This window comes from Lontra canadensis, unplaced genomic scaffold, assembly GCF_010015895.1.
Source record: "Lontra canadensis isolate GAN:19392208 unplaced genomic scaffold, GSC_riverotter_1.0 scaffold179, whole genome shotgun sequence".
Lineage (NCBI taxonomy): Eukaryota > Metazoa > Chordata > Mammalia > Carnivora > Mustelidae > Lontra > Lontra canadensis.
This window is the reverse complement of record NW_022631173.1, coordinates 2,992,222-3,018,050: the sequence shown is the minus strand read 5'-3', so window position 1 is coordinate 3,018,050 and position 25,829 is coordinate 2,992,222. Positions and strand designations below refer to the sequence as shown.

At 37.5% G+C, this 25,829-nt stretch overlaps 1 protein-coding gene across 1 annotated transcript in view; it reads left to right on the top strand.

Moving 5' to 3' along the window:
* The window catches only part of CMPK1 (cytidine/uridine monophosphate kinase 1), a 35,289-nt gene that overhangs the window by 3,791 nt on the left and 5,669 nt on the right, over window positions 1-25,829 (top strand). The window contains exon 2 of the mRNA XM_032846634.1: window positions 23,675-23,821. Within this exon, the coding sequence (XP_032702525.1) occupies window positions 23,675-23,821 (147 nt within the window). The remainder of the gene's footprint in view (window positions 1-23,674; window positions 23,822-25,829) is intronic.

Below are 25,829 nucleotides of genomic sequence, written 5' to 3'. Positions count from 1 at the left end.
GCTGGAAGGATATTTAAACCTCCTCTCTCTTTTTTAAAAGCTTTTTTATTTATTCATTTGAGACAGAGAAATACAGAGAGTGCATGAGCAGGGGGAGAGGGAGAGAGACACAGGCTCCTCGCTGAGCTGGGAGTCCCATGCAGTGCTGATACCAGGACACTGAGATCATGACCTGCGCTCAACCATCTGAGCCACCCAGGTGCCCCTTAAACCTCCTCTCTTTTAAAGATTTGCTTACATAAACAAATTATGCTAAAGCTGATCTCAATGCCAGATTGCTTTCTTTAGTACCCCAAAAGCATTCTTGTCATCTTCTGTGTCATAACTTTCTCCATGGACCATGCGGGTAACTTGTACTTTGTATGGTCTTCCTACCTACTGTGCTTAGAAATTTTGGGATGCTATTAACTTTAAGCATGTAGAAATCAGAGAGTTAATTTTATTTGACATTGTGTTTCTAGTACTGAACATTGTGCCTGGCATGTAGTATGGGCTTAGTAAGTATTTTTTGAATTAGTTTTAGAGGATGCTGGTTTGTCCTAAGATGTAAAAAGTTTTAAAATTTGGTCCCCAGGGGGCGCCCAAGTAGCGGTTAGCTCTCCCAATTCCAGGACAAATGCTTGAATGAGACCTAGCTTTGCCATACTTAGATTTCTTTTTAAAGATTATTTATTTATTTATTTGACAGACAATGAGACAGGGAATACAAGCAGGGGGAGTGGGAGAGGGAGAAGCAGGCTTTCCACTGAGTGGAGAGCCGGATGCTGAGCTTGCTCCAAGGACCCTGGTATCATGACCCGAGTCCAAGGCAAACACTTAAGGACTGAGCCACCCAGGCACCGCTGAGTTTTGTTATGTAACACTTCTGCTTACTCTCCGTGAATAAATGGTATGGTTGTGAAGATCTGCTGACTATTCTAAAATATCCAAGCTCCTGATTACAAATCGCCAAAGCAGATTATGGCTCATAGAAGAAGCTTGATAGGAAGATTTACTAAACATTCCCTTGTTTAAGAATAAGCCTTTCTCTCCTTTTGGGGGGACAGGATAGAGTAAGAGATAAGTTTTTTTTTTTTTTTTAATAATAGAAAGTTAAATTATCTGTAAAAGAGTCCACAGAATTCTTGATTCTTCTGAAGTACCTACCACCTTTCTATTAAAGGTGGTTGTAACTTAGAATTTTTTTTTTTTTCGGTTAAGAACTTTCAGGAGGGGAGAATGTATTGAGATATTACCATCACTACTTTTGAAAACTTTCCTTTTTTTTCTTTCTATTTTAAATTACAAAAGTAATACATAGTTGTTTGGGAAAAGTAAAATCCTCTCTAATTCTGATGCCACTCATGTTAGCTCTCTGGTTTTTACTGCTTCCCCATCTCTTTCTCAATATTCTTAGAAATAAAAATGCTAGTGTATATATATGTATTTTTTTTTTTTTACCTCCAGATGGAATTCTTCTGTTTTCTACTGAATGTATCATGGATATCCTTTCAGGTCTTTACATATAGATTTAATTCATTTTTTTTTTCTTTAAAGATTTTATTATTAGAGCATGAGAGAGAGCGCGCGCGCGAGAGAGAGCGAGCGCGAAATTGGGAAGGTGAGCAGCATGCAGAAGGAGAAGCAGACTCCGTGTTGAATAGGCAGCCCTATGCAGGACTCTATCCCAAGGACCCTGAGATCATGACCAGAGCCAAAGGCGGACACGTAACAGACCGAGCCACCCAGACACCCAATTTAATTCATTCTTATTAGTAGCTGTAGAATATTCCATAATATACATGTTCTGTAGCATGGTTTTACCATTCCCCTATTGATGGACATTCAGGATAGTCTCCAGGAATTATTTTGCTATTGCAAACAGTACTTCAGAAAACTTCCTTGTAAATATAACATTGCATATGGATGCTGTTTTTGTAAGTAAAGTACCTTAAAGTAGGATTGTTCAGTCAGAGGATATGTGCATTTTTAATTTTAATTGATAATTGTCAGAATACTTCTCAAAGACATTATACTTACTACATTTCTGTCAGCAGTGTATGGTTCTTTATTAGCACAGGATGGTTATCAATCACTTTAATTTTTTTTTAAGTTATCTTTTTTTTTTTTAATTTTTATTTATTTAGTTGACAGAGATCACAAGTAGGCAGAGAGGCAGGCAGAGAGAGAGGAGGAAACAGGCTCCCCGCTGAGCAGAGAGCCCGATGCGGGACTTGATCCCAGGACCCTGGCACCGGGACCTGAGCCGAAGGCAGAGGCTTTAATCCACTGAGCCACCCAGGCGCCCAATCACTTTAATTTTTGCAAACTGGTACATCTCCTTTCTAAAGTTTTTCTGAGTAAAGTCCTCATTTTTTCAAAGGTGAAGAGGCATAATTTTAAAAATATCCTTTTACTTGTCATTTATTCAGAAAACAGTTTTTTGAGAACTGGGCACTGTGATTGTTGCTGAGATGAATAAAGCACAGATCCTTCTCTTAAAAGTTTTTAGTTAGTGTGGAGGCAAGGAAGTTAATCGCTGACTTCTACAGAATAGAGTGGTAAATCCTGTGATACAAATGTACTAAATCTACCATTTAGATAAGGGATATTTAAATTTCAGTCCGGTGGGTCAGGGAGGTCTTCCCAGGGGAGGCGATATTTCTGAACTCAGTTTTTTTTTTTTTTTTTTTTTTCTGAACTCAGTTTTGAAGGACAGTAGGAAAGAAGCAGCTGGGAGATGTGGGGGAGTAGAGAACACTTAAAGCAGAATTACCCTTGAATAGGGTAATTGGAGGTTTCATTTCTGAGAAAAGCCTAATGAGAGAAAACCTATATGAGATTGACCCAGAAAACACTTCCTGAATGCAGACTGTGTGCTGTATCTGTGTATGGGGACACAGACTTCTTGAGGCTTTCACTTTAGTTAAGATAGATGCACACTTAACAGAATTTTATGAGAAAAGATATGAAAAACTTTTGCAAATATTCAAGTTTACATTACATTTAAAAAAACTGTTTATCTTGTAGTTCTTCCTTCTGAGTTATTGTAATGTCTTCAAGGGTGGGGACCCTGGCTTTTACTCCTTCTCCTACCTGGTGTTTGAAATGCTTGCTCATCTTTCAGATTTAGCTTGTTACAGAGATTCCCAGACAGTCTCAGTTAATGGTGTCCTTACAGTGTCTCAGTAATTTTTTTCACAACTACCCTAGTCCAAAAGAAATATCTAAGTTATATTTGTTAAGTAATTAGATCTAAACTATACTTAGGTATTTTCAAACAACTTGTGATCTTTGACCACAGTTCCAGATTTACACCTTCCTAAACCCTTGGAATTTCCCAACTGCTGAGAGTTACAAAAGTGTTTCTTGTTATGTTGATGAGGTGGGGTTTGGACCCCCACCTAAGGTGGGGGTGGGGTGCTGGTTGACTGGAACACCAACTGTGTGAGGAACACCAACTGTGTGATCAGAGGGTTGGAACTTTTAGTCTCACCCCTCCCCTTCACCTCCAGGGAGTGGAGTGAGCCTGGATGTTTAATCAGTTACCAATGGCCAGTGGTTTAATCAATCATGACTATGTAATGGAGCTTCCAAAAATGAGGGTGGGGTTCAGAGAGCTGGTTTGATGAACACGTGGAGAGTCAAGGGGAGTCGCCTGTCTGGAGAGGCACTGAAGCTCTGTGCTCTTGTTCTGTGCTTATATCTGGCTGTTCCTGAGTTATAACCTCTTCATAGTAAACCAGTGATCTAGAAAGTAAAATATTTCTTTGAGTTTTGTGAGCCATTCTAGTAAATTAATCAAACCCAAAGAGGGGGCTTGGGCCCTCTAATTTATAGCCAGTTGGTTAGAAGTACAGGCAGTACCTTGGACTTGGGACTGGGCTCTGAAGTGATGGTGGTGGGGGGCAGTCTTGTAGAGCTGAACCTTTAACCTGTGGAAGCTAATGAAGCTCTGGGTAGATAGTGTCAGAATTGAGTTGAATTTTCACACACTCTGATGGTGTTTGAGAATTGTGTAAGGGAACCTGCCCCTCAAATTAGAATTGGGTCCAGGAACCCCAAAGACTAGCCCATGAGACCATAAACTCCATATGGGAGGAGAACCCTGAATTTCTGATTTACTTTCATATTTTTAGTGCCCAGCACAGTGTCTGGCATAAATTAATGCTCAGTGAACATTTAAGTAGATTTTGAAGTAGATTTTTAAGCCATTCAGATCTGCCCCGTGATGAGTTAGTTAAATTTTTGCTTTTTAGTTTCTTCCCCTGAAAATTTGGGATATTAATTTACTTTTCATGGTGATTATGAGGATTAATAAAAAATATCTGGCAGAGTGCCTAATACATGTTATTATTACTTCATATATGTTAGCACACACACCCCCTTTGCCTACTCTGTGCTTATCCATAAATAGTCAATGAAGGAAATGCTTTGAGCAGTGTAAGTAGCTATACTTTGGGTACATTTTGGTACAGATAGATACATTCTTAGTCATTAGACTGAAGAAAAATTGAACTGAAGGGATATGAATTAATATCAAAGTGTCATACCTGTGTGTTGTCTATTGGGCAATATGTAGAGTTCAGATTCTAGAGTCAGACTGCCTGGGTTTGGTTTTCATCCTAACATCTACTGTGTGTGTGCCACCGCAGCCAAGTCATTTAATCTCTCTGAGCTTAAATTTTCTCATCTGTAAAATGAGAATAAATATATTGTATCTACCTCATAGGGGTGGTATGCAGATTAAATGAGCTAATATTTGTAAGGTTCTTAGAGCAGTGCCAGGCACGTAGTAAATCATACATAAATGTTAGCTGTTTTTATTATCATCATCTTTTTATGTGTTAATTTTTTATATCCCCCTCCCCCATCTGCTTTCTTTGACTTGATTGAGACACCTACCCCCATTTACTCCCTTCTACTTTTGTGGCTATACAGTCTGTTCATAATGATTGCCCTAGAAATTTTAAGCATACATGTTATTTAACTTAAGTCTAATATTGATTAATATTTTTACTCTCCCCACTCCTAAACAATAGAAATGCTTTAGGATGCTTAACTCTATGTTCCATCCTGTTCTGTTTTCCAGGATTTAAATACTGCAGTGATTTTTTAAAATGCCTACAAACGATGTGTTAGTGTTTTATAACAGTGATGTAATGTTTGTAGAATAACTCATATATACCAATTTGTCTATTCACCATCTATTTTTGCATCTCAGAACTTCCTTCTTTTTTCCTTAACAAGTTTCTTTAATCTGTATGGGCTTGTGGTTAGGAATTGTTGCTGTTTTCTCTGCATGGTAGCTTCTCTTTTTGGTAGCCACTAAAAATATCATCCTTTTGGGGTTCTGACTGTACATGGAGCTCTTTGATCTGATCTCCAGTCCTATTTAGGCCTAAGTCTTTGTCCCCTTTCTCCAGTTTGTGGGCCATTAAATCCCAGGTTCTAGCCATCAGATTGGGGGTGGGAAAAGACCTCAGGGCAGCCACAATTCTAGCAGGCACTCACTCTAGATTTGTGCATTGTTGATTTAGCTAAATCTGAGTTACTCTGGTTTTCTACCAGCTCCATCATGCATTGAAAAAGGATAATACACACACACACGAGTGTGTGTGTGTGTGTGTGTGTATATACACACACACATATGTGTATGTATTATATATATGGGGTGCCTGGCTGGCTTAGTAGAGCATTAGATTCTTGATCTCGGGATCATGAGTTAGAGCCCCACATTGGGTGTAGAGATTACTTAAGAAACTAAAGAAAAAATGTTATAAAAAATACTCCATTTGGGGTGCCTGGCTGGCTCAGTCAGTGGAGCATGTGGCTCTTGATCTTGGGGTTGTGGGTTCAAGCCCCATGTTGGATGTAGAGCTTATTTTAGAATGAAATCTTTAAAAATACACACACATACACATATATCCAACTACATGGGTTTGCTATGCAGGGAGGAGTTTCTCTGAATGTACATATATATTCTACCCACATGAAAATTAGATGCCTCTACCTAAGTCTTAGCGCCTCTTCAGTGTCTGTTCTTTCCCTTATCCGTACTCTCTTTGAAATCTACTTGATGTATATACCCTTTGGGTTAAAGTTTCAATGACAATAATAGGTTACTCTAAATGCCACATTGTAGTTAAGACGCTAATGGGGAGAGGACTTTAGTGACTGTGGACCTCCAAGTCACATAGGAGTACAGTATTTTTTTTAGACGGTTGTCCTGAATTGAAATTCAGAGCACTTCAGAGAAGCTCTTTAGTAGTGGGACTTTTAGATCTTAGTAAGAGAGAAGGGGTGGGCTTGGGTGATAACCGTCTTATTCATGTCATGTTGGCCTAATCACGCTGACTCATGTTAACCTTAAAGCTAATACTTTTAGCCCAATTGCCTATGTAAATATATTTGCTCTAACATTTCTATTGCTTTAACCTGGCAAATCAAGAACATTTTTATAGACTGAACATGTGATAGAGCATCTAGAATTTAATAAAGAACAGGTGTGAGTGGACATATTGTTTGCCAATAGTTTTATGATACCTGGTAAATAAAGCTAACAAAACATTACTTTGGCAAAGGAAAAAGCACCAGTTGTTACCTACCATTCTCAGAAACTTTCATTTTGAAGGACTGGGTCCCATGAGTTGCTTTCTATGCCTGCTTTCCATCAGTCTTCTCTAGAAGACCCAAAAGTTGGTTTTATTCATCATTAGGCTGTATCTTATATCGAAAAACAATCAAATATGCTTTACTTGGGGCTACATAAAAGACTGCTTCCCTGCTCACTATATGTTTGGAACTTCCATGATGTATTTATCACTGGTGTGTGCCATTGGAAAGTATTACGTGTTTAATTTAACCGATAAGATTTACCTTTATAATTATCTATGATTTAGGTAGATAACATGAATTAATATTTTCTTGGTGTCTATAGGGAGTAGAGAGACAGCCTAGAGGCTTTGATTATGTGATTGGGAATTGACTTAATGGCTAATACAGGTTGTTATATAGTGGACAGTTTTATTTGCTACATACTTAGTGATTATTGGGTGAGGCAGGTGGCAAGTGGAAATGATAATGGTGTCAGAAATGGTAGTGGTGTCATAAAGGCAAGAGTAAAGTGAGGGTTGTCAGAATCTGGCTGAATGGTGTAGATAGGCCCAATATGCCTGGCTCTTTGTGTTTAGATAAACTTCTCTTAACCCTATGCTAGGATACAACCGAATGATAAAGTACATCAACTTTGAGTTTCCTTTTTAATTTCTACCAGGAGATTCTGTTATTTAAAGGCAGTAAGCTGCTTAAAGGCAAAAGACTGTCTCCAGGTCTGTCGCCTAGGCATTGCCCTGGATGCCCACTGTGGATTAATAGTCAGACTTGGGTTCAAGTACTGGTTTCCTCTCCACTAACTGGCAAGTTGGTTTATTTCAATGTTCCCTTTTGTAAAAGGAGGGGTGTAGAAGTAGGTGGTCTTGCCAACACTGAAACATTTGTATCCCAAGACGTAAGTGTTAGATAGTGTGTAATCCAGTGCAGTCATATTCAGAGGCAAATTATCCAGTAATTGTCAATATGTATACTTTCTGTGCCATTCGGTGCTGTATGAATTGTGAGGACCAAGGAATTGTATTTAAATCAATTCCCGAGTATTTCATGGTTACATAGAACTTCAGGCTGGTAACAAAGAATGTGTAAGGTGGGAAAAGGAATAGCTTTCTGAAACAGAATTGTGTGTATGTATTTTTTTTAATTACAAATATGTAAGAATTGGGGTATTAAGGTCAACTTTCTTACAATACAGCATAGAATTAGAAAGCATGTGGACTTTGAAGTCAGACGGTTTGAATCTCAGTCTACCACCTGCAGCTGTATTCGCCAACTTTTCTGATTCTGTATCTTCATTTGTAAAGTGATGATAATGCCAACCTCACTGAGTTGTTAGGAAGATGAAATGAGGTGATGCTTCTACAGTGTTCAGCCCAATACGTGATGCTGAGCGTAAAAATGGTAACATTTATTATTTTAGAAAAGATCTGTAGGAAAGAGATAAAAAAGTAATTTAGGTAAAAGTAGTTGTGGGAAGCATTATTGTCATTGTTTGCTATAATACAGAGAGTGATTGCTCACACTGATCAGTTTATAAATTTTAAGAAAATCTGGTACAGTATTTTAGAGTCTATGGAGTATGAAAGATCTTTGTACTTAGAGAAAATATTTGGATTAGCTTACATTTAAAAATCCTAGAAAGGTGGGACGCCTGGGTGGCTCAGTCAGTTAAGCGTCTGCCTTTGGCTCAGGTTATGATCCCAGAGTCCTGGGATCAAGTCCCATGTCGGGCTCCCTGCTCAGCAGGGAACCTGCTTCTCTCTTTACCTGCCCCCCCCCCAACTTGTGCTCTCTCTCTCTGACAAATAAGTAAAACCTTTAAAAAAAACCTAGAAAGGGTGAGTGGATTTAAGGAAGTTTATAGTATAAATGCTATTTATATTCAATATAGATTATTAGATGCCAAATGGAGCTAATAACCTGATGATGGGTTGTGTCATAAGCTATATATATATATATAGTATGTATATCTTAACTGTCCTGTTATTAAAGATGTGCATACTTCTTATTTTGATTACTTTTTTTATTATGCAAGTAGTATAGACACATTAAACAAAATTTAGAAAATACAGATACATAGAAATAAAAATATAGGGGTTCCTGGGAGGCTCAGTCAGTTATGCCTTTGGCTTCAGTCATGATCAAAGGTCTTAGAATCAATCCCCACCTCAGACTCCCCACTCAGCGAGCTGTCTGCTTTTCCCTCTCCCTCTACTCCTCCTCCCGTTCATGCTTTCTACTCTCTTTCTGAAATAAATAAATAAAATGGTTTTTAAAAAAGTATAAAAATTACCAGTAATCTTACCATCCAGAGAAAGCTATCATCAATCACTATTTTTGGGCATATTCTTCCAGACATTTTTTTTAATAGGTTCAGGCTATCTGGAAACCTGCTTTTTTACTTATAATATTCTAAATATATTACCATGTTAATAAATATACTTTTATCATATAATTTATATAACAATATACCATATAGATGAGATAAATTATATATTTAACTTACTCCGTTTTGGAAATTTTGTTGTTTGTAATTTTTCAGAAATTATATATATTTTTAAACATTTTATTTATTTCAGGAAGAGAGAGGAGGGAGAGCATGAAAACATAAGCAGGGGGAGGGGCAGAGGGAGAAGCAGACTCTCTTTTGAGCAGGGAACCCAATGCCCGGCTTGATTCCAGGACCCCAGGATCATGACCCGAGCCGAAGGCAGACACTTAACCCGTTGAGCCACCCAGGTTCCCCTGTATTCTTTTTTTTTTTTTTTTAAATAACTTCATTGAGGGGCGCCTGGGTGGCTCAGTGGGTTAAAAAGCCTCTGCCTTCAGCTCAGGTCATGATCTCGGGGTCCTGGGAGCATCAGGCTCTCTGCTCGGCGGGAAGCCTCATTCCCCCTCTCTCTGCCTGCCTGTCTGACTACTTGTGATCTCTGTCAAATAAATAAAATCTTAAAAAAAAAACTTCATTGAGATTGAATTTATGACCAAATAATTCACCCATTTGAAGTGTATGTAATTCAGTGGTTTTGGTATATTACATTGTTAATTTTTTTTTAAATGTGGTAAAATACAACCAAGATTTCTTATTTTAACCATTTTAAATGTACAGTTGAGCAACATTAATCCCATTCACCACTTTGTACAGCTGTCACCACTTTTCTAAAACTTCTTTGATACACAAACAGAAACTGATATACACATAAGTCCCCATTCCTCTCTTTTCGCAGTCCCTGTTAACTTCTGATCTCCTTTCTCTCTTTATGAATTTGCCTATCTTGGGTCCTTCATAGAAATGGAATCCCAGTATTTGTCTTGCTGTGTCTAGCTTATTTCACTTAGCGTACTGTTTTCAAGGTACACATTAGCATGTGTCAGAACTTTCTTTTTATGACTAATGTTTCATAGTATGTACATAGTATATTTTCTTTATCCATTTATCTGTTGTGGAACAGGGCTGCTTCCACCTTTTGGCTATTGTAAATAATGCTGCAGTGAACTTTGGCATGCAAGCATCTGTTTGAGTCTGTTTTGAATTCTTTTGGGTAAATAGCTAGGAATATAATTGCTGGGTCATAGATGAGTTCTTTAACTTGTTGAGGAGCTGCCAAACTGTTTTCCACAGTGGCTATTAAAATTTTACATTCCTATCAGCAATGTAGGAGGGTTCTAGTTTCTTCACATCCTTATCAACACTTAATTAATTTTGGTTTGTTTAATTATAACCATCCTAGTAGTGTGAAGTGGTATCTCATTGTGGTTTTGATCTATATTTCCCTAATGACTAGCATAAGCATCTTTCTTGGACTTGTCAGTCATTTGTATATCTTTGGAGAAATGTCTATTCAAGTCCCTGACCCATTTATTAATTTAGTTGTCTTTTTGTTGTTGAGTTATAGGAGTTCTTTATTCTAGATATTAAGCCTTTGTCAGATAGATGATGTGCAAACATTTTATATTTAACCTTTTGAGCAACTGCTTGACTTTCAAAGTGGCTGCACCACTTTACATTCCTACCTACAGGGTATAAGGGTTCCAGTTTCTTCATGTACTGGCCCACACTTCTTATCTGTTTTTTTGTTTGTTTGTTTGTTTTAAATAGTATTCCAGTGGTTGTGAAGTGGTATCATACTATGGTTTTGATTTGCATTTCCCTAATGATTAATGATGTTGAGCAACTATCTCATATTTACCAGGCATTTGTATATCTGCTTTGGAGAAATGTCTGTTTGGATCTCTTGTCCCTTTTTTCATCTTTTTCCAGAATATTGCATTTTTAAAATTGTTCATTTTTTGAATTGGGTTATCATTTTATTATTAAGTTATAAAGTTGTTTACATATCTTAGATATAAGTCCCTTACCCAGATAGATATATGATTTGCAAATATTTTCTCCCATCCTGTGGATTGTTTTTTCATTTTCTTGGTAGTATCCTTGGAAGCACAGTAATTCTTAATTTTGATGAGGCATTTTATCTTGCCCATTAGAACATATGGTATGCTTTCTATTGCCTATGATTTATAAGTTAAAAGACTGATAAGTGGGGTGCCTGGGTGGCTCAGTTGTTAAGCGTCTGCCTTCGGCTCAGGTTATAATCCCAGGATCCTAGGATTGAGCCCCTCATCAGGCTCCCTGCTTGGTGGGAAGCCTGCTTCTCCCTCTCCCTCTGTGTGTGTTTCCTCTCTTGCTGTGTCTCTCTCTGTCAAATAAATAAATAAAATCTTTAAAAAAAGAAAGACTGATAAGTAATTTTAAAACTAAAAAAGAGGACAGTTGGTCAGTAGGTCTTATGCTTGGGACTGAGAGCAGGGGGTAGTGGTGGATGGAAAGGAAGAGTGGGAGTAACAGATTCTTACTGCTTTCTTGACTGATTCTCGGGCATAATTGAGTCCAAGTTAAGTCAGATTAGTGAGGTGGGCGAGAGAAGTTGCCCGTTTTGCAGAATGGTCTCCAGCATTCTTTCTGTTGTGTAGTCATGGCAGGAAAAAAAATTTGCTATAAAACTTCCCATACATTTACCACTTTTTCCATTATAGGAAGAAATTAGACCCTAATCAAGAACTGGGAGTCCCTTATATTCTGTCTACATTATAAAAATGGGTACAGTTATCTGTGGCCAACATTGAATTCCAGGCCGGGCTAGGATTTGATAGCTATGCCATTAAAAATGTGTATTCTTAGGGGTGCCTGGCTGGCTCAGTTGGTTAAGCAACTGCCTTTGCCTCGGGTCATGATCCTGGAGTCTCAGGATCAAGTCCCGCATGGGGCTCCCAGCTCAGAGGGATGTCTGCTTCTCCCTGACTTCTCCCCTCTCATGCTCTCTCTCTCTCTTTCAAATAAATAAGTGAAATCTTTTTTTAAAAAAAGTGTATTCTTAGACTTTGATGTTGATGCACAATGTTACATTAGTTTCAGGTATACATAGTGATTCAACATCTCTATAGGTTATGATGTAGTTATCATAAGTGTAGCTACCATCTGTCACTATACAATGTTATTACAATATTATTGGCTATATTCCCTATACTGTATCTTCTATTCCCATAACTTATTCATTCCATAACTAGAAGACTGTGTCTCCCACTTCCCTTCACCTTTTTGCCCATCCCCCTTACGTTTGGCAACTATCAGTTTAGTCTCTGTATTTGTAGATTTGATTTTGCTTTTCATTTATTCATTTGTTTTGTGGACTTTTAGATTGAGCAAAATGTAATGAGACTAAATTTTATACCCCCAAATTGTAAAAACAGGTACTATCTTTCAAAGCCAAATAAATAATAGTTTTGGGATTCCTGGGTGGTTCAGTCGGTTAAGTGTCTGCCTTCAGCTCAGGTCATGTTGGAGTCCCACATTGGCCTCCTTGCTCCACAGGGAGCCTGCTTCTCCCTCTTCCTGCTGTTCTCCCTGCTTGTGCCGTCTCTCTCTCTCTGGCACATAAGTAAATAAAATCTTTGAAAAAAAATAACGATTTTGCTCACGCTTTCTTCTATTAGCACAGGTTGGTGGACTACAATGAAGATGATTCTTTGTTAAAGTTAAGCAAGATTAATTATGTCTAAAAAATCACTTGAGAGAGGTTGCTTAGCACAGTAAAGTTCTGAAAGTGCTGCAAGGGGTTATTCTGGAGACTAGAAGTAGTCTGAGTATATTGCCTTTGCCATGAAGGTGTCATTTCCAGAAAAACTTGCTTATAATTTTGGACTCTAGTGTCTAGAGTAGGACTTCATTGAAATATGTTTCCTTTTAAACCTTTGCTGCCGTGCCTTTTGGATTCTCTCAACTGAGTGTTGTCTCTAAATTTCCATCTGTTTCTAGGCTATAAAACTGAACTGTTTTCTGTCTCCTTCTATAACTCTTGACTTCATGCCCATGTAGTATGTTTTTGTGTTGCTATATTATGCTTTTGTTTCTCTTTTGTTTCAGGAATGGATCACTTTACAGAGAAATTTTTGTTCAAACACTTGAATTGATTTTTGCTGTACTCTATAATGATTTAGTTTTAAATTTTAAAAAGTTTTTGATCAAGTAGTGTTTCCCTTTTTTCTTGAAATTAGATTTTTTTTTACATAGGGATTTTATCCTTCATGTGAGACTATTTTGAGTTTCATTTTGCTGTTTTCTTAGGAATATATATATATGTATACTTTAAAAATTTTTTTTTAAAGACTTTATTTATTTATTTGACAGACAGAGATCACAAGTAGGCAGAGAGGCAGGCAGAGAGAGAGGAGGAAGCAGGCTCCCCGCTGAGCAGAGAGTCCGATGCGGGCCTCGATCCCAGGACCCTGGGATCATGACCTGAGCCAAAGGCAGAGGCTTTAACCCACTGAGCCACCCAGGCGCCCCGATATATGTATACTTTTAAAAAGATTTTTATTTCTAAGTAATCTGTATACCCATATATATAAATATATATATATTTATATACACACACATATATAAATATATATATGTATTTATACACACACACACATATATATATACATATATACATATATATACACACACACTCTTTTTTTAAAAATTTTTATTTCTGAGTAATCTATACACCTGTTGTGGGGCTTGAACTTAACAACCCTGAGATCAGGAGTTGCATGCTGCACCGACTGAATCAGCTAGACATCCCAAAGATTTTATATTAATAAAACACTTAAATCATTAATTTTTCTTTGTGGTGTTTGCCATTTAGAGATATGTGGATAGTATATATGCTTTATGTAAAAGCATATATGCATATATGTATGCATTTATATTCTAAAAGATTTAAACATTTTGAAAATACATAAAGTAAAAATGAAAGTTCTTCTTAATCTCAGAGTACTTCTTATGTAATCACTTAAAATTTTGTGTGTGTGTGTTTCTGGTCCTTTTTTTTTTTTTTTTTTTTAATGTAGGCTCCACGCCCAACCTGGGGCTCTGACTCATGGCCCTGAGATCAAGAGTAGCCTGTTCTATGGACTGAGCCAGCCACACACCCCTCTGGTCCATTTTTTGATGTACCTTATATACAGATATAATGCTTGCACACCTGTGTGCACACATGTTGCCTATTGTTTTGTGACGCGTTTTTTTGCTTAGCAGTTTATCTTGGATCGCTTTCCATATAGATAGCTCTACTTCATTCATAATACACAGAGTGGATCTATTTAACCTCTTGTATACTGGTAAATGTTTTGATTTTGTTTACTTTGAACATTCATGTATAGAATGTCTTTTTTTTTTTTTTTTTTTGAGATTTTATTTGTTTGTTTGACAGCACAAACGGGAAGCAGCAGGCAGAGGGAAGGGAGAAGCAGGCTCCTTGGGAGCCTGACGTGGACTCTATCCCAGGCCCTGGGACCATGACCTAAGCAGAAGGCAGATGCTTAACTGGTTGAGTCACCCAGGTGCCCCTGTACAGAATGTCTTTGTGTGCATGTGCAACTATTTCAGTAGCACAGCTCCTAGAGACGAAAGTACTGAGCCAGAGGGCGTGTAAACTTAAATTCTGATAGATTCTGCTGCATTGCCCTCTAAAAAGGCTGAAACAGTTCACACTCCCACAAAGTATGAGGATGCTAGTTTTTCCCCACCCCTACCTCTATTCTTGCCAGATAGAGCAGTCTTTTTATTTTAGCTAATCTGATGGGTGGAAAATGGAATCACATTGTTTTAATTTGCATTTTCATGATTACCAATGAATTGAGCATCTGTTCTTTTCTTTTCTGTGAATTGTTTATTCTTTTCCTTTGCCCATTTCTCTATTGAGGTTTTTTATTTATTTGTTAGTATGATCTCTTTATGTACCATATGTATTACCCCTTTCACCTTTGTATGGTGAAAACATTTTCTTCCAGGCTCTTGCTTTATTTGACTATATTTATGCTCTCTTTCTCTGTTCCAAAGCTTTTATTATTTATGTGGTCAAACATAAATCTTAGCTGACTTGGTTCTTGTTTTAGAATGCCTTTTTTGTATCTCAAGATTATTTTTCTTTAGTAATGTCATAGGGTTTTCTTTGCTTGTGTTTTAGTTTTGCAGGAAGATGATTTAAGATTCAGGAATCTGATTTAATTTTTTCCCAGATGGGTAGCTAGTTGCACAAGTATCATTTATTAAATAGTTAATCTTTTCCTCATAGATTTCTATTTCATTTAAGTTTTTTTTTTTTTTTTTTTTAGATTTTATTTATTTGAGAGAGAGTAAAAGAGAGCACAAGTGGCGGTTAGGCAGAAGGAGAAGGAGAAGCAGACTTACTGTTGAGCAGGGAGCCCGACATGGGGCTCCATCCCAGGGCTTTGATATCATGACCTGAGCAGAAGGCAGATGCTTAACTGACTGAACTACCCAGGTGCCCCTTCATTTAAGTTTTTTTTAAACCTTTTTTTTTTTTTTAAGTACTTTCTGTGCCCAATGTGGGGCTCAAACTCAGGACCCTGAGATCAAGAGTTGTATGCTTTACTGACTGAGCCAGCCGGACACTCCCCTTATTGGTTTTTAGATGCTAAATCTATCTTTTTTTTTTTTTTTAAGATTTTTTTATTTATTTGAGAGACAAAACAGGAGAGCAGGGTGAGGGGTAGAGGAAGAAGCAGACTCTCTGCTGAGTGGGGAGTCTGGGTCTGGATCCCCAGGACACTGGGATCACTAACTGAGCTGAAGACAGCTGCTTAAGTAACTGAACCACCCAGGCACCCCAAGTCTATCATTTATTGAATTCCCACTGACACTTGGGTCTGTTTTGGGACTGTTGAGTTTCATTGTTCTCTTTGCCTATTTTTATACTAGTGTCATACTGGTTTAATTACTATAGTTTTATAATATTTTATGCTACCTGGTAAGACAAGTTCCCACTTGTAGTTGTTAAGATTATTTTCAGGTTTGGCTAGTCTCCTCACATTTATGGTCTGATGAACCTGAGAATCAGTTCATTCTGTTGCATTAAAAAAATTAATTCCAGGGGCGCCTGGGTGGCTCAGTGGGTTAAGCCGCTGCCTTCGGCTCAGGTCGTGATCTCAGGGTCCTGGGATCGAGCCCCACATCGGGCTCTCTGCTCAGCGGGAAGCCTGCTTCCTCCTCTCTCCTGCTTCTCTGCCTGCTTGTGATCTCTCTCTGTCAAATAAATAAATAAAATCTTAAAAAAAAAAAAACCACAATAAAAAACAGTTGCTCCTTATTAAAAAAAAAAAATTCCAGTTGACTTTCGATTGCGGTTGCAATAAATTCATAGATTAATTTGTGGAATTTTATTTTATTTTTTTTTGAGATTTTATTTATGTATTTGTTAGAGGGAGAGAGGGAGTGCACAAGCTGGGGAAGTGGCAGACAGTGAGAGAAGCAGGCTTCCCGCTGTGCAAGGAGCTGGATCTAAGGATCTATCGTAGGAACCATGACCTGAGCCAAAGGTAGCCACTTAACCAGTTGAGCTACCCAGGTATCCCTGTTTGTGGAATTTTAAAATATTTACAATATTGGATCTTTCTGTTCAGGAACACAGAAGCACAGAACGCCTTCTTTTTACTTTTTTTTTTTTAATATTTTGTTTTATTTATTTATTTATTTATAAAAAGATTTTATTTATTTATTTGGCAGAGAGAGAGAGAGAGATTACAAGTGGTCAGAGAAGCAGGCAGAGAGAGAGGAAGGGAAGCAGGCTCCCTGCTGAGCAGAGAGATTTGGCAGAGAGAGAGATTATAAGTGGGCAGAGAGGCAGGCAGAGAGAGAAGAAGGGAAGAAGTCTCCCTGTTGAGCAGAGAGCCCAATGCAGGGCTCGATCCCAGGACCCTGAGATCATGACCTGAGCCAAAGGCAGAGGCTTGAACCCACTGAGCCACCCAGGCACCCCTCTTCTGTACATTTGTATGCTGTTGAGCCTGTTTGGTAGTTATTTTCCTTAATTGGTAGTAATTGTAGTTTAGCCACTGATTATCGTGGACTTTGCTCCAGGAATAACCTGAATGTGTTTGTGTAACTTTTTCCTGATGTGAATGCTCTCATAGTAGGTCTTAAATCTAGCAGTGTGGACCATGCATTTAGCAGTATGTTCTTAAGGAGATGCCTCGAGTTGTAATAGCTAATAACAATACTTGGCTGTAGCTGATGGTGTAGTGTAGATATTATTTCTGATAGTATCGATACTAGTTGTGTTTTAGAAATGAAGAAGCTGAGATCTAAGAAAGGTTACATAATTTTCCAGTGTCACACAGGGCTGTGACAGAGCTTAGTCTTAAAACTAATCCCTTAACTTTGAGTTCAGTGTTCTGAGGATATGACTTCATGCAAAGTTCTTCTGCACTTGTGGTTCTTGCTGAATTCTTTGTTTCTCTAAGTGGATTTCTCCATTAGTTTGATAGTTTTGCAGATGCTGAAATGCTATGTTTGTATGTTTTATTGAATTCAGAGTTTGGTATCCTTTGCCACGTTTTATTCAAGAGTGGATTTATAAATCCAAATAAATTGTACCCCTTAAGGAGAACCTAAGCTGTTAAAATGTTATTTTGTGATGAGGCTTTTTATAGATTGCATTCTCAAGTAGTTATATCTCTTAGGGTGGCTTTATTGCTTTTGATATTACATAGGTAATGATATTCTGATTTTAATGTTACTTACTTTTTTTTTTAAATAATAGATACAAGTAGGCCTGCTTAATATTTTAAAAACCTCTCTTTTCTAATGTGAAATAGAAACAAGGGCTTCATCTGAGTGGTTTGATATATGTCCTCCAAGTGTTCTCACAGGAAATGACTTAACTGAACTTGAAGCTCTTAGGCCACCTGCAACAATATTTGGGTGGTAGTGATATGAGTGTTTAGCTTGTAGACCCTACGGTGACTGTATGCATTGATCATTCAATTAATAAGATCAGAGAGTGTTTTCTAAGACTAGCAAGACTTCTGTGCCTGTCTATTAATGTTGGAAGTTTTCAAATTATTGCTTCTGAGCTCCTGGAATCCCAGGAGGTTTCTGGGCCTGGTCTTGTCTTTTGACCATTTTCCATCTCCTTCTAATGTAGGGAATACAGATTGATTAAGAAATGGATAAGATGAATTAAAAGAAAAGCACTGGAAATGACCAACTGGAAGAAATTGGAGTGTGAAAATTCCAATTAATGGTTGCTGTAGGGGCCATTTGGTATGTAAATCAGGTAACCATACCGTCAGTTATCTGAGAGCCTTTTACAGGCTGTTAGAGGGACACGCAGGCTTACACAGGTGGGGAAACAGTGTTGGGTGACTTCTAACGTCCCCTGGCTTTAAGATTTATTTATTGTTCTGTCTTCTTGCCACCACCTCTGCTTCCCCAAGCAGACGGTGCTCGCAAAGACTGAATTCCTTAGGAAAAGTTGTGCAAGTATGAAGAATTACCTTATTAGTTAGTATTAGGGCTCCGGTCACTTTATATATGCAGGTCACTACTACATCCTATATTAGCTTCCTTGAATCAGCACATGACCTGGCACTTCATAGACATTCAATAAATATTTACAGATTTAAAGTAAGTTCCAAGTATTGCCTGAATTAAGGTTTCTTATATGGAGAGGAAAACATTGAGGAAAATGAATAGTGCTGTAATTGTATGCAGTTGAATGGATTATATCCCTCCTCTTTTCAGAATATAAGCTTTTAAAATATCACTCTTTAATTAGAAAAAGAAGTATGCTTCATGTTAATTTAAAATCTGTCTGCCACGGCTTTTTGCTTGAGAAAAGATTTAGCTCAGTTTATAACTTCCCATAGTTTATAGTTAATATGTAGATTTGCAATTAAATAGGCATGTGAAATGCAATGCATACATTTGGAAATACAGTGAGGGTACGCTAAAAATGAGATTGAAAATCTGCTAGCAACTTAATTCAGCTATTACGCTCAGCTTTTCTCGCACTGGATAGACTTTTTTTTTTTTATCCCCTTTTAATGCTAACCTTTCTTTAATGGTGATTATAGGAAAGACCCTTTTTCAAACCCTCTGTGGGTGAAACCAGAAGGAACTTTAAACGAATGACCAGTTGTAAGCATCTTGGCACTGTGTTGGTTTCTATATTCAAAGTAATGTAAGTTCCCCAAGACTGGCAGATTCTGTTCTTGGAATGTCCTTATCAGACATCTCATTTAGAGTAACTGGAAAAAGTTCTATTGAAAATACCTTTGAAATGAATGAAAGGCTTACATAAAATGTTACTGGGAGGCTGTAGGCTCTATAGCTGTTGTTTGCAACAAGCAGCAGACTGTTGAGTCTGGATGGCTCTGGATAGTCCTTGCAGCATTTCTGGGTGTTCTGCTGAAAGTACATTTTTGATAGTACATAACCAAAACTTAGATTTTAAGGTTCACTAATCTTCTAGGGAATGCAAAATAAACTTAGTCTTAAATGCTTCATAGATGTGTCCACTATTTAAAGGACACCCAATAATTTTAACGTGCATAGTTGTATTAAAAATATATTTATGTCTAGTATATCTGCTATATGCCCTTTCTTATGAGGCTCGGAAGCAATCCCATGGTGCTTTCTAATTGCCACACCAACTGGAGGAGGGGTCTGGCATCTGGATCTCTTCTTGCCTCCAAGGACTTGCCATTTATGCATCATTTTTATCTTTTTTTTTTTTTAAGAATTTATTTATTTATTTGAGAGAGAGAGACCATGAGTAGGAGAGGGGTGAGAGGTGGGGGAGGCAGAGCTAGAGGGAAAAAGCAAGCCCCCTGTGGGGCTCTATCCCAGAGCCCTGTGATCATGACTTCAACTGAAGGCAGATGCTTAATCGACTAAGCCAACCCAGGCACCCCACATCAGTTATACCTTGAGCTCTTTTTTATTGTTGTGGTTTTGTTTTTTATTGTTTTTATTGTTTTTGCCCACATAGAACCACGTTCCCTAAATTAAGAAAGAAGGAAAGATGATTGCTAAGAGGTGAAAGAAGTCCATCAAGATGATTAAAGATTTGATACTGTAAAATTTCAACATTCACCTAAGAAAATAAAGTGCCATTCTGTCCTTATTGAGAACATGGTGCTTTTTTTTTCTCCCTCCAAATCTTAGTATGTGGTTTATAAGAATTTATTGAGTTGTTTTTTCAATTTCTTAAAGGAGAAAATGAAAGTAAAAAGCTTAGACCGTTACTCTAAATGAATTGAGTTTATACATTTGTCACTAGAAAACTATTTTTAGTTGAATAGTAGCTTGTAATTGTATTTATTCTAGTTTATAGTGTTTATAACCTACTGTGGTTTTGAATGATGTTCTTAAGATTGTAGTTAGTGACCCACTAGATTTTAATTGCTAGGAAATTTCAGAGAATGTGAAAAAGTTTCAGTTAAGCCAGGGAAATAACCATTTTTGCTTTCCTCAAAATTGGCATCAGTAACTACTTAATGACAACAGAATGCTTTAAAAACGTGCTCCTTGAAGTCTAGCTGTTACTAAAATACCATAATAGCTAGTGTGTAAGTGATAGTTGCTTTTTTGTTATAGAAACTCTATGGTAAGAGGAAAGCTTCAGCAAAATCCTTGAGAAAAATGTAGTATAAAAAAGCAGTAAATAGAGGATTTTAAAAAATGGAATGTGGATGAGAAATAGGAAGACACATGTATGGATTTCTGTTATATTTACTTAAATTCCTTGTTTCCTTAGACACTGCATATAAGGTTGTTTTCTCTCTCTTTGACAAACTGTGTGTAATTATTTTTAAAAACACCATTTGTATACCTCTACAGTTTACAACTAGTTTCTCTTTTAAAAAAGTGATAGGCCAAAACCCACTTTAATGCAACATAAAGCTTGCAAATTTGAGCACTCGAGTGTCAGGAAATCAACATGTATGTACTAATTTCCAAATTACTATCTGGGCTTCTAAATGTATGTTGTTCATGCAGCAGAGGCAGTCTGTACAGAGCAGTCTGTGTGGTTGGTGTTTCGCTAAGCATTTGTCATTGTTTAGTACTGTTTGTCTCTGCATTTATTCAATATTACCATATGCTATAATCTCCAGACAGATGAGAACATCCAGCAAGCATAGACTTCCAAGCAGGAAACAAAGTAAGCTGTAGGAAATGGAGCTGCTATAAAATTTTATGGACACTAGTTGCAAAATGCTTTTTGAAAATTTTAATAGTGGGAAAGTGGGTCATGCCTCATTTTTTATAGTCTTTTCTACACCCATCTTTCAGAAGTTTCCTTATGCTTGGTGATCAAAGTAGCATTTTAAAATGGTGTCGTGTGGAAATAATTTAAGAATAACAGTTTAAATAATTAAGCATTTTGTATTTTCATTTTCTGCAAACGATGGGAGGGTTTTTTTTAAAGCCTATTAAAAAACTAAATACACTTTTGGTTATTTTAATGGAAGGGGGTGTATAACTAAGAGACATGAGTGACACTGCGGTTTTGTTTATTCTCATCCAACTTTATGCCCAATTTTAGTCAGCAAATAAACTGTTTAGAGTTTGTTTTCCTTTGCTGACTACCTTACCTAGCTTACTTAAGTCAGTGAGAACAAGTTTGCCAACAATGTTTAGAAATAGAAAAAGGGGTGAAGAAGGTATGGCTTCTGCAGTCCAAAAAAAGAAGACTCACCATAATCTGGGTAATTGGAGTTTTTATGAACTGTGCAATTGAAACTTTTCTTCTTTAAAAGAGGGGTGGGAATGTGGGCTTCCTCAGATCTTAATTTTGAAATTAAAGATAAATTTAAGATATTAAATTTTTATTGTACACTTAACTATGGATGAGATAAAAGCCCATTTAGGGAGCCTTAAGAATTTGGGGTAAGATGATTATAGTAACTGAAAATTGAATATGTTCTGAGTGCCCTGATATTTGAGAGTAAAAACTTTTTTCTAAAACATTAAGTGTTCTTTTTATTTACTTATTTATTTAAAAAACACTTTTTTAAAGATTTTATTTGAGAGAGAGAGTAAGATCAAGCAAGTGCGGGGAGGGACGAAGGGAGAGGGACAAGCAGACTCTGTGCTGGGCATGGAACCCAGTTTGGGGCTCAGTCTCATGACCCTGAGATCGTAACCAGAGCCGAAATCAAGAATTGTCGACTGAACTGACTGAGCCACCCAGGCACCCCCAAAATGTTTTTAAAATAGATTTTATAGTTCTTTTGATTTAAAACAGGGAATGTGTATGTTCTTGTGGTGGAAGAAGCTCTTCATTATTCAGAATTGTTTCCTAGATCTGCGTTGTTTTTTCATTCCAGGCATGAGGAAGTAGCAGAACAGCACTGAACATCTTATATGACTTAGCTCGACTATTACTCTATACCCTGACCTAATGCATCATTTATAAGCCCTACATAATAATGATCATCACAATCATAATAATACTATTCTACTGACCTTTCATAGACTATTCATATCTGTTATTTCACTTTCATCTCTTGATTGGTCTTCCCATAAAAACCATTAAAGTGAGTACATATGCAGATCTCTGTGTATATATGTATATGGGTGTGTGTGTGTGTGTGTGTACATATATATATATAATTAAAATGGCATATAATACATATAATATAAAAATGCTTCTAGATTATTTGAGATAAGTATCTTCATAATGGCAAGGAGGTAATTGACTTTTATCTCATACTATGCGTCAGGCTCTTTACGTTATCTCATTTAGTCATCACCATTAACTTATAAAATAGGTATCTGTATTCCCATTTCACAGATGAGACCTCTAGTTGCAACTAGAGAAGGAAGAGATGGACTTTTAAGAATGGTCAGGAATGTACTAGTCTAGGTAGAAAGACAATGATATTTGAAGTCACTGCTTATGTGACCACCCTCCACAGTGGTCAGGAAAGTTAATTTTGTGGAGGAGGTAGGACTTGTGCTATTTACCAAGAAAGGGAACAGACCAGAAGAACAGTGGTAGTGTAAATGCTGATGAGTTCAGTTTAGATGTGTTGAATTTAAGGAAGGGAAGCATTTTATAGTTATAGAAGGGGGGTACAGCCAACAGTGGTGAATTTTTTTTTTTTTTGCCTTGAATTATTTGGTTTTTGCTAGGCATTTCTTGGGCATTATTAATGGCATTTAAACTTTGATTGTGTTTCTGAAGGATTACAGTGAAATGTTAACGGCTTGAATAGTTACATAAATTTCAGGATGATTTCTTGGTGTGTGAACATTATAGCTACCATGCCCTACGAGGTTAAGAATGTTTTTAAAGCAAACTTGAGTGTATGAAATCTCTTAAAATTTGTTTATTATTTGTTTAATATACAATCAAAGCTTATTGTGGAAAAGTTAGACTATAGAAATTAACATGAAGGAAAAAAATTGGTAGTCCTACCACTGGGTTGAATTTATTTATTTATTTATTTATTTATTTATTTATTTATTTATTTATTTATTTTTGAGAAAGAGAGAGAGAGAATGAGCGTGCAAGCTTGAGCCCTTGTGCACGAATGCAAGCTAGGGGAGGAGCAGAGGGAGAGGGACAAGCAGACTCCACACTGAGAGCAGAGCCAGACATGAGGCTCAATCCGAAATCATGACCAGAGCTGAAATCAAGAGTTGGATGCTCAACCTACTGAGCCATCCAGGTGCCCCTGGGTTGAAAGTATTCTGATTTTTTTTTTTCCTGTGTGTTGTTTCTTTCAGAAATATGGTTATACACACCTTTCTGCAGGAGAACTTCTTCGTGATGAAAGGAAGAACCCAGATTCACAGTATGGTGAACTCATTGAAAAGTACATTAAAGATGGAAAGATTGTGCCAGTTGAGATAACCATCAGTTTGTTAAAGAGGGTAAGGAGTGTGAATGCCAACCTGTTTAAACCAGCAATGAAATAAGAAACTAAATCTGCCTTTCCTTTGAGTAATGAAAAAAAATGAGAGTACTAAGTATCTTGCTTGTGGTAGGTGGTCATGCTGTTTGAGAATGGTAGTATTGGATATTCTGCTGTCCCCTGGAAAGAAATTGGACAGTAGCAAACATTCTCTACCTTGATCTAGGATCAGCTAGCTTAGCTTCACATCCATATGTGTGTCCTTGATCCTTCCCCAACACGCAGACGGTGTCTCACTTCCATTTCTATTTTCTCTTCCTTTTTTCCTTCCCCTCCTCTTCTTCCTTTCCCCCTCCTTGCCCTTTTCTGTTTTCTTTTCTTTTTTTTTTTTAAAGATTTTATTTATTTATTTGGCAGACAGATCACAAGTAGGCAGAGAGGCAGGCAGAGAGAGAGAGGAGGAAGCAGGCTCCCTGCTGAGCAGGGAGCCCGATGTGGGGCTCGATTCCAGGACCCTGAGATCATGACCTGAGCCCAAGGCAGAGGCTTAGCCCATTGAGCCACCCAGGGGCGCTGCCTTTTCTGTTTTCTTGTAAGCCTTCTTTCTTCCCTCCCTCCTTTCCGTCCTTCCTTCCCTTTATTCCTTTTTCCCTTGGACATCCCGTTGTTGCCGTTTTCTTCCATTTTAATGTTTCCTTTTGTGGAGAATGTATCACCATCTTCAGTATGAAATACAGAGATTAACAGCTATCAAAATACGTCCCATCTTAAAAACAGGTGTCTTGCATTTATGTGATATCTCTCCACTATAGATTTCCAAGACGAGTCGTTAACGGGTATTTTCACATATAAGAAACGGTGAAAGAGAAATGCAAGAGTGAGAACAGCAAGAAATAGTTGAAACCCAGTGGAAGAGAGATATATGAGCACCTGGATGGAACCACAGAAACTTGAGGAGGAGGAGGAGTGGCTCATTTACACACTTTCTTACCTTTTGTTTCAGAGATTGGAGTAACCTGCTTCTATTCCATAATATATCTTCTCTCCCTGCTCTCTAGATTTGATGCCCTTTCTCCACTTTATCACTAAACGCTGTGAAAGAGTGGTCTCCATTTTTCACTTTTTCACTTCCTACTCTCCAACCTTATGTCATCAGGTTCTACTTCCATCTTCACTGAAACTGTTCTTGCTGTTGTTACCAGTGATCTTCCTTATAAAATCTAGAGGACATTTTTAGTCATTTTTCTTATAGCATGTAACTCCATTCATTGTCTTTTCGAAACTTCTTTATTCTCTAGGACACCATTTTTCTTGATTCTTTCCTGCTTCAACAGCTGTTGTTTTTTACGTCTCCTTGCAAGTTTCCTAAACGATGATGTTCTCCGGGTTTTATCCATGGTTCTCCTCTCCTTTTATGTATTTACTGCTGGATGCTTTTAGCCATGCCCAAGGCTTTCATTATACTAACAAATGCTAAAATCTATAGCTCTAGCGCACACCTTTTTTCTGAACTCCAGACCTACACTTCTAATTACTAGATACCCATCTGAATATTTGACAAGTATCTCAGGGAATCAGTGTATCTTCTAAAATGGGATCGCCCTTTATCTCCTGTTCTAGTTAATGGTTCTACCATCTGTGCCCAAGCCAGAGATCTGGGGCCATCCTGTATTTTACACCTCTTTCGTCACTTTACCAAATCAGTTCAGTGAGTGGATCTTCTAGTTATCTTCCTCTTAACCGTCTTTGACTTAGTCTTTTTTCTCTATTACCACTGTCACCTTAGTTCAGATCCTTTTTTCCTTTCCTGGACCATCACTAGAGCCTCCTCATGAGTCTTTTTGCCTTTAATCCATGCTTGTTCCCTTCTAATCCACCCTTCACAGTGCAGTCAGGGTGATTTTTTTTTTTTTTTTTTTTTTTTTTTTGAGAAGGGGAGAGGGGTTAGAGAATCTCAAGCAGGCTCCACACCCAGTGTGGAGACATCTGGAGCCAATCACAGAGCCCATCACGGGGCTTGATCTCAC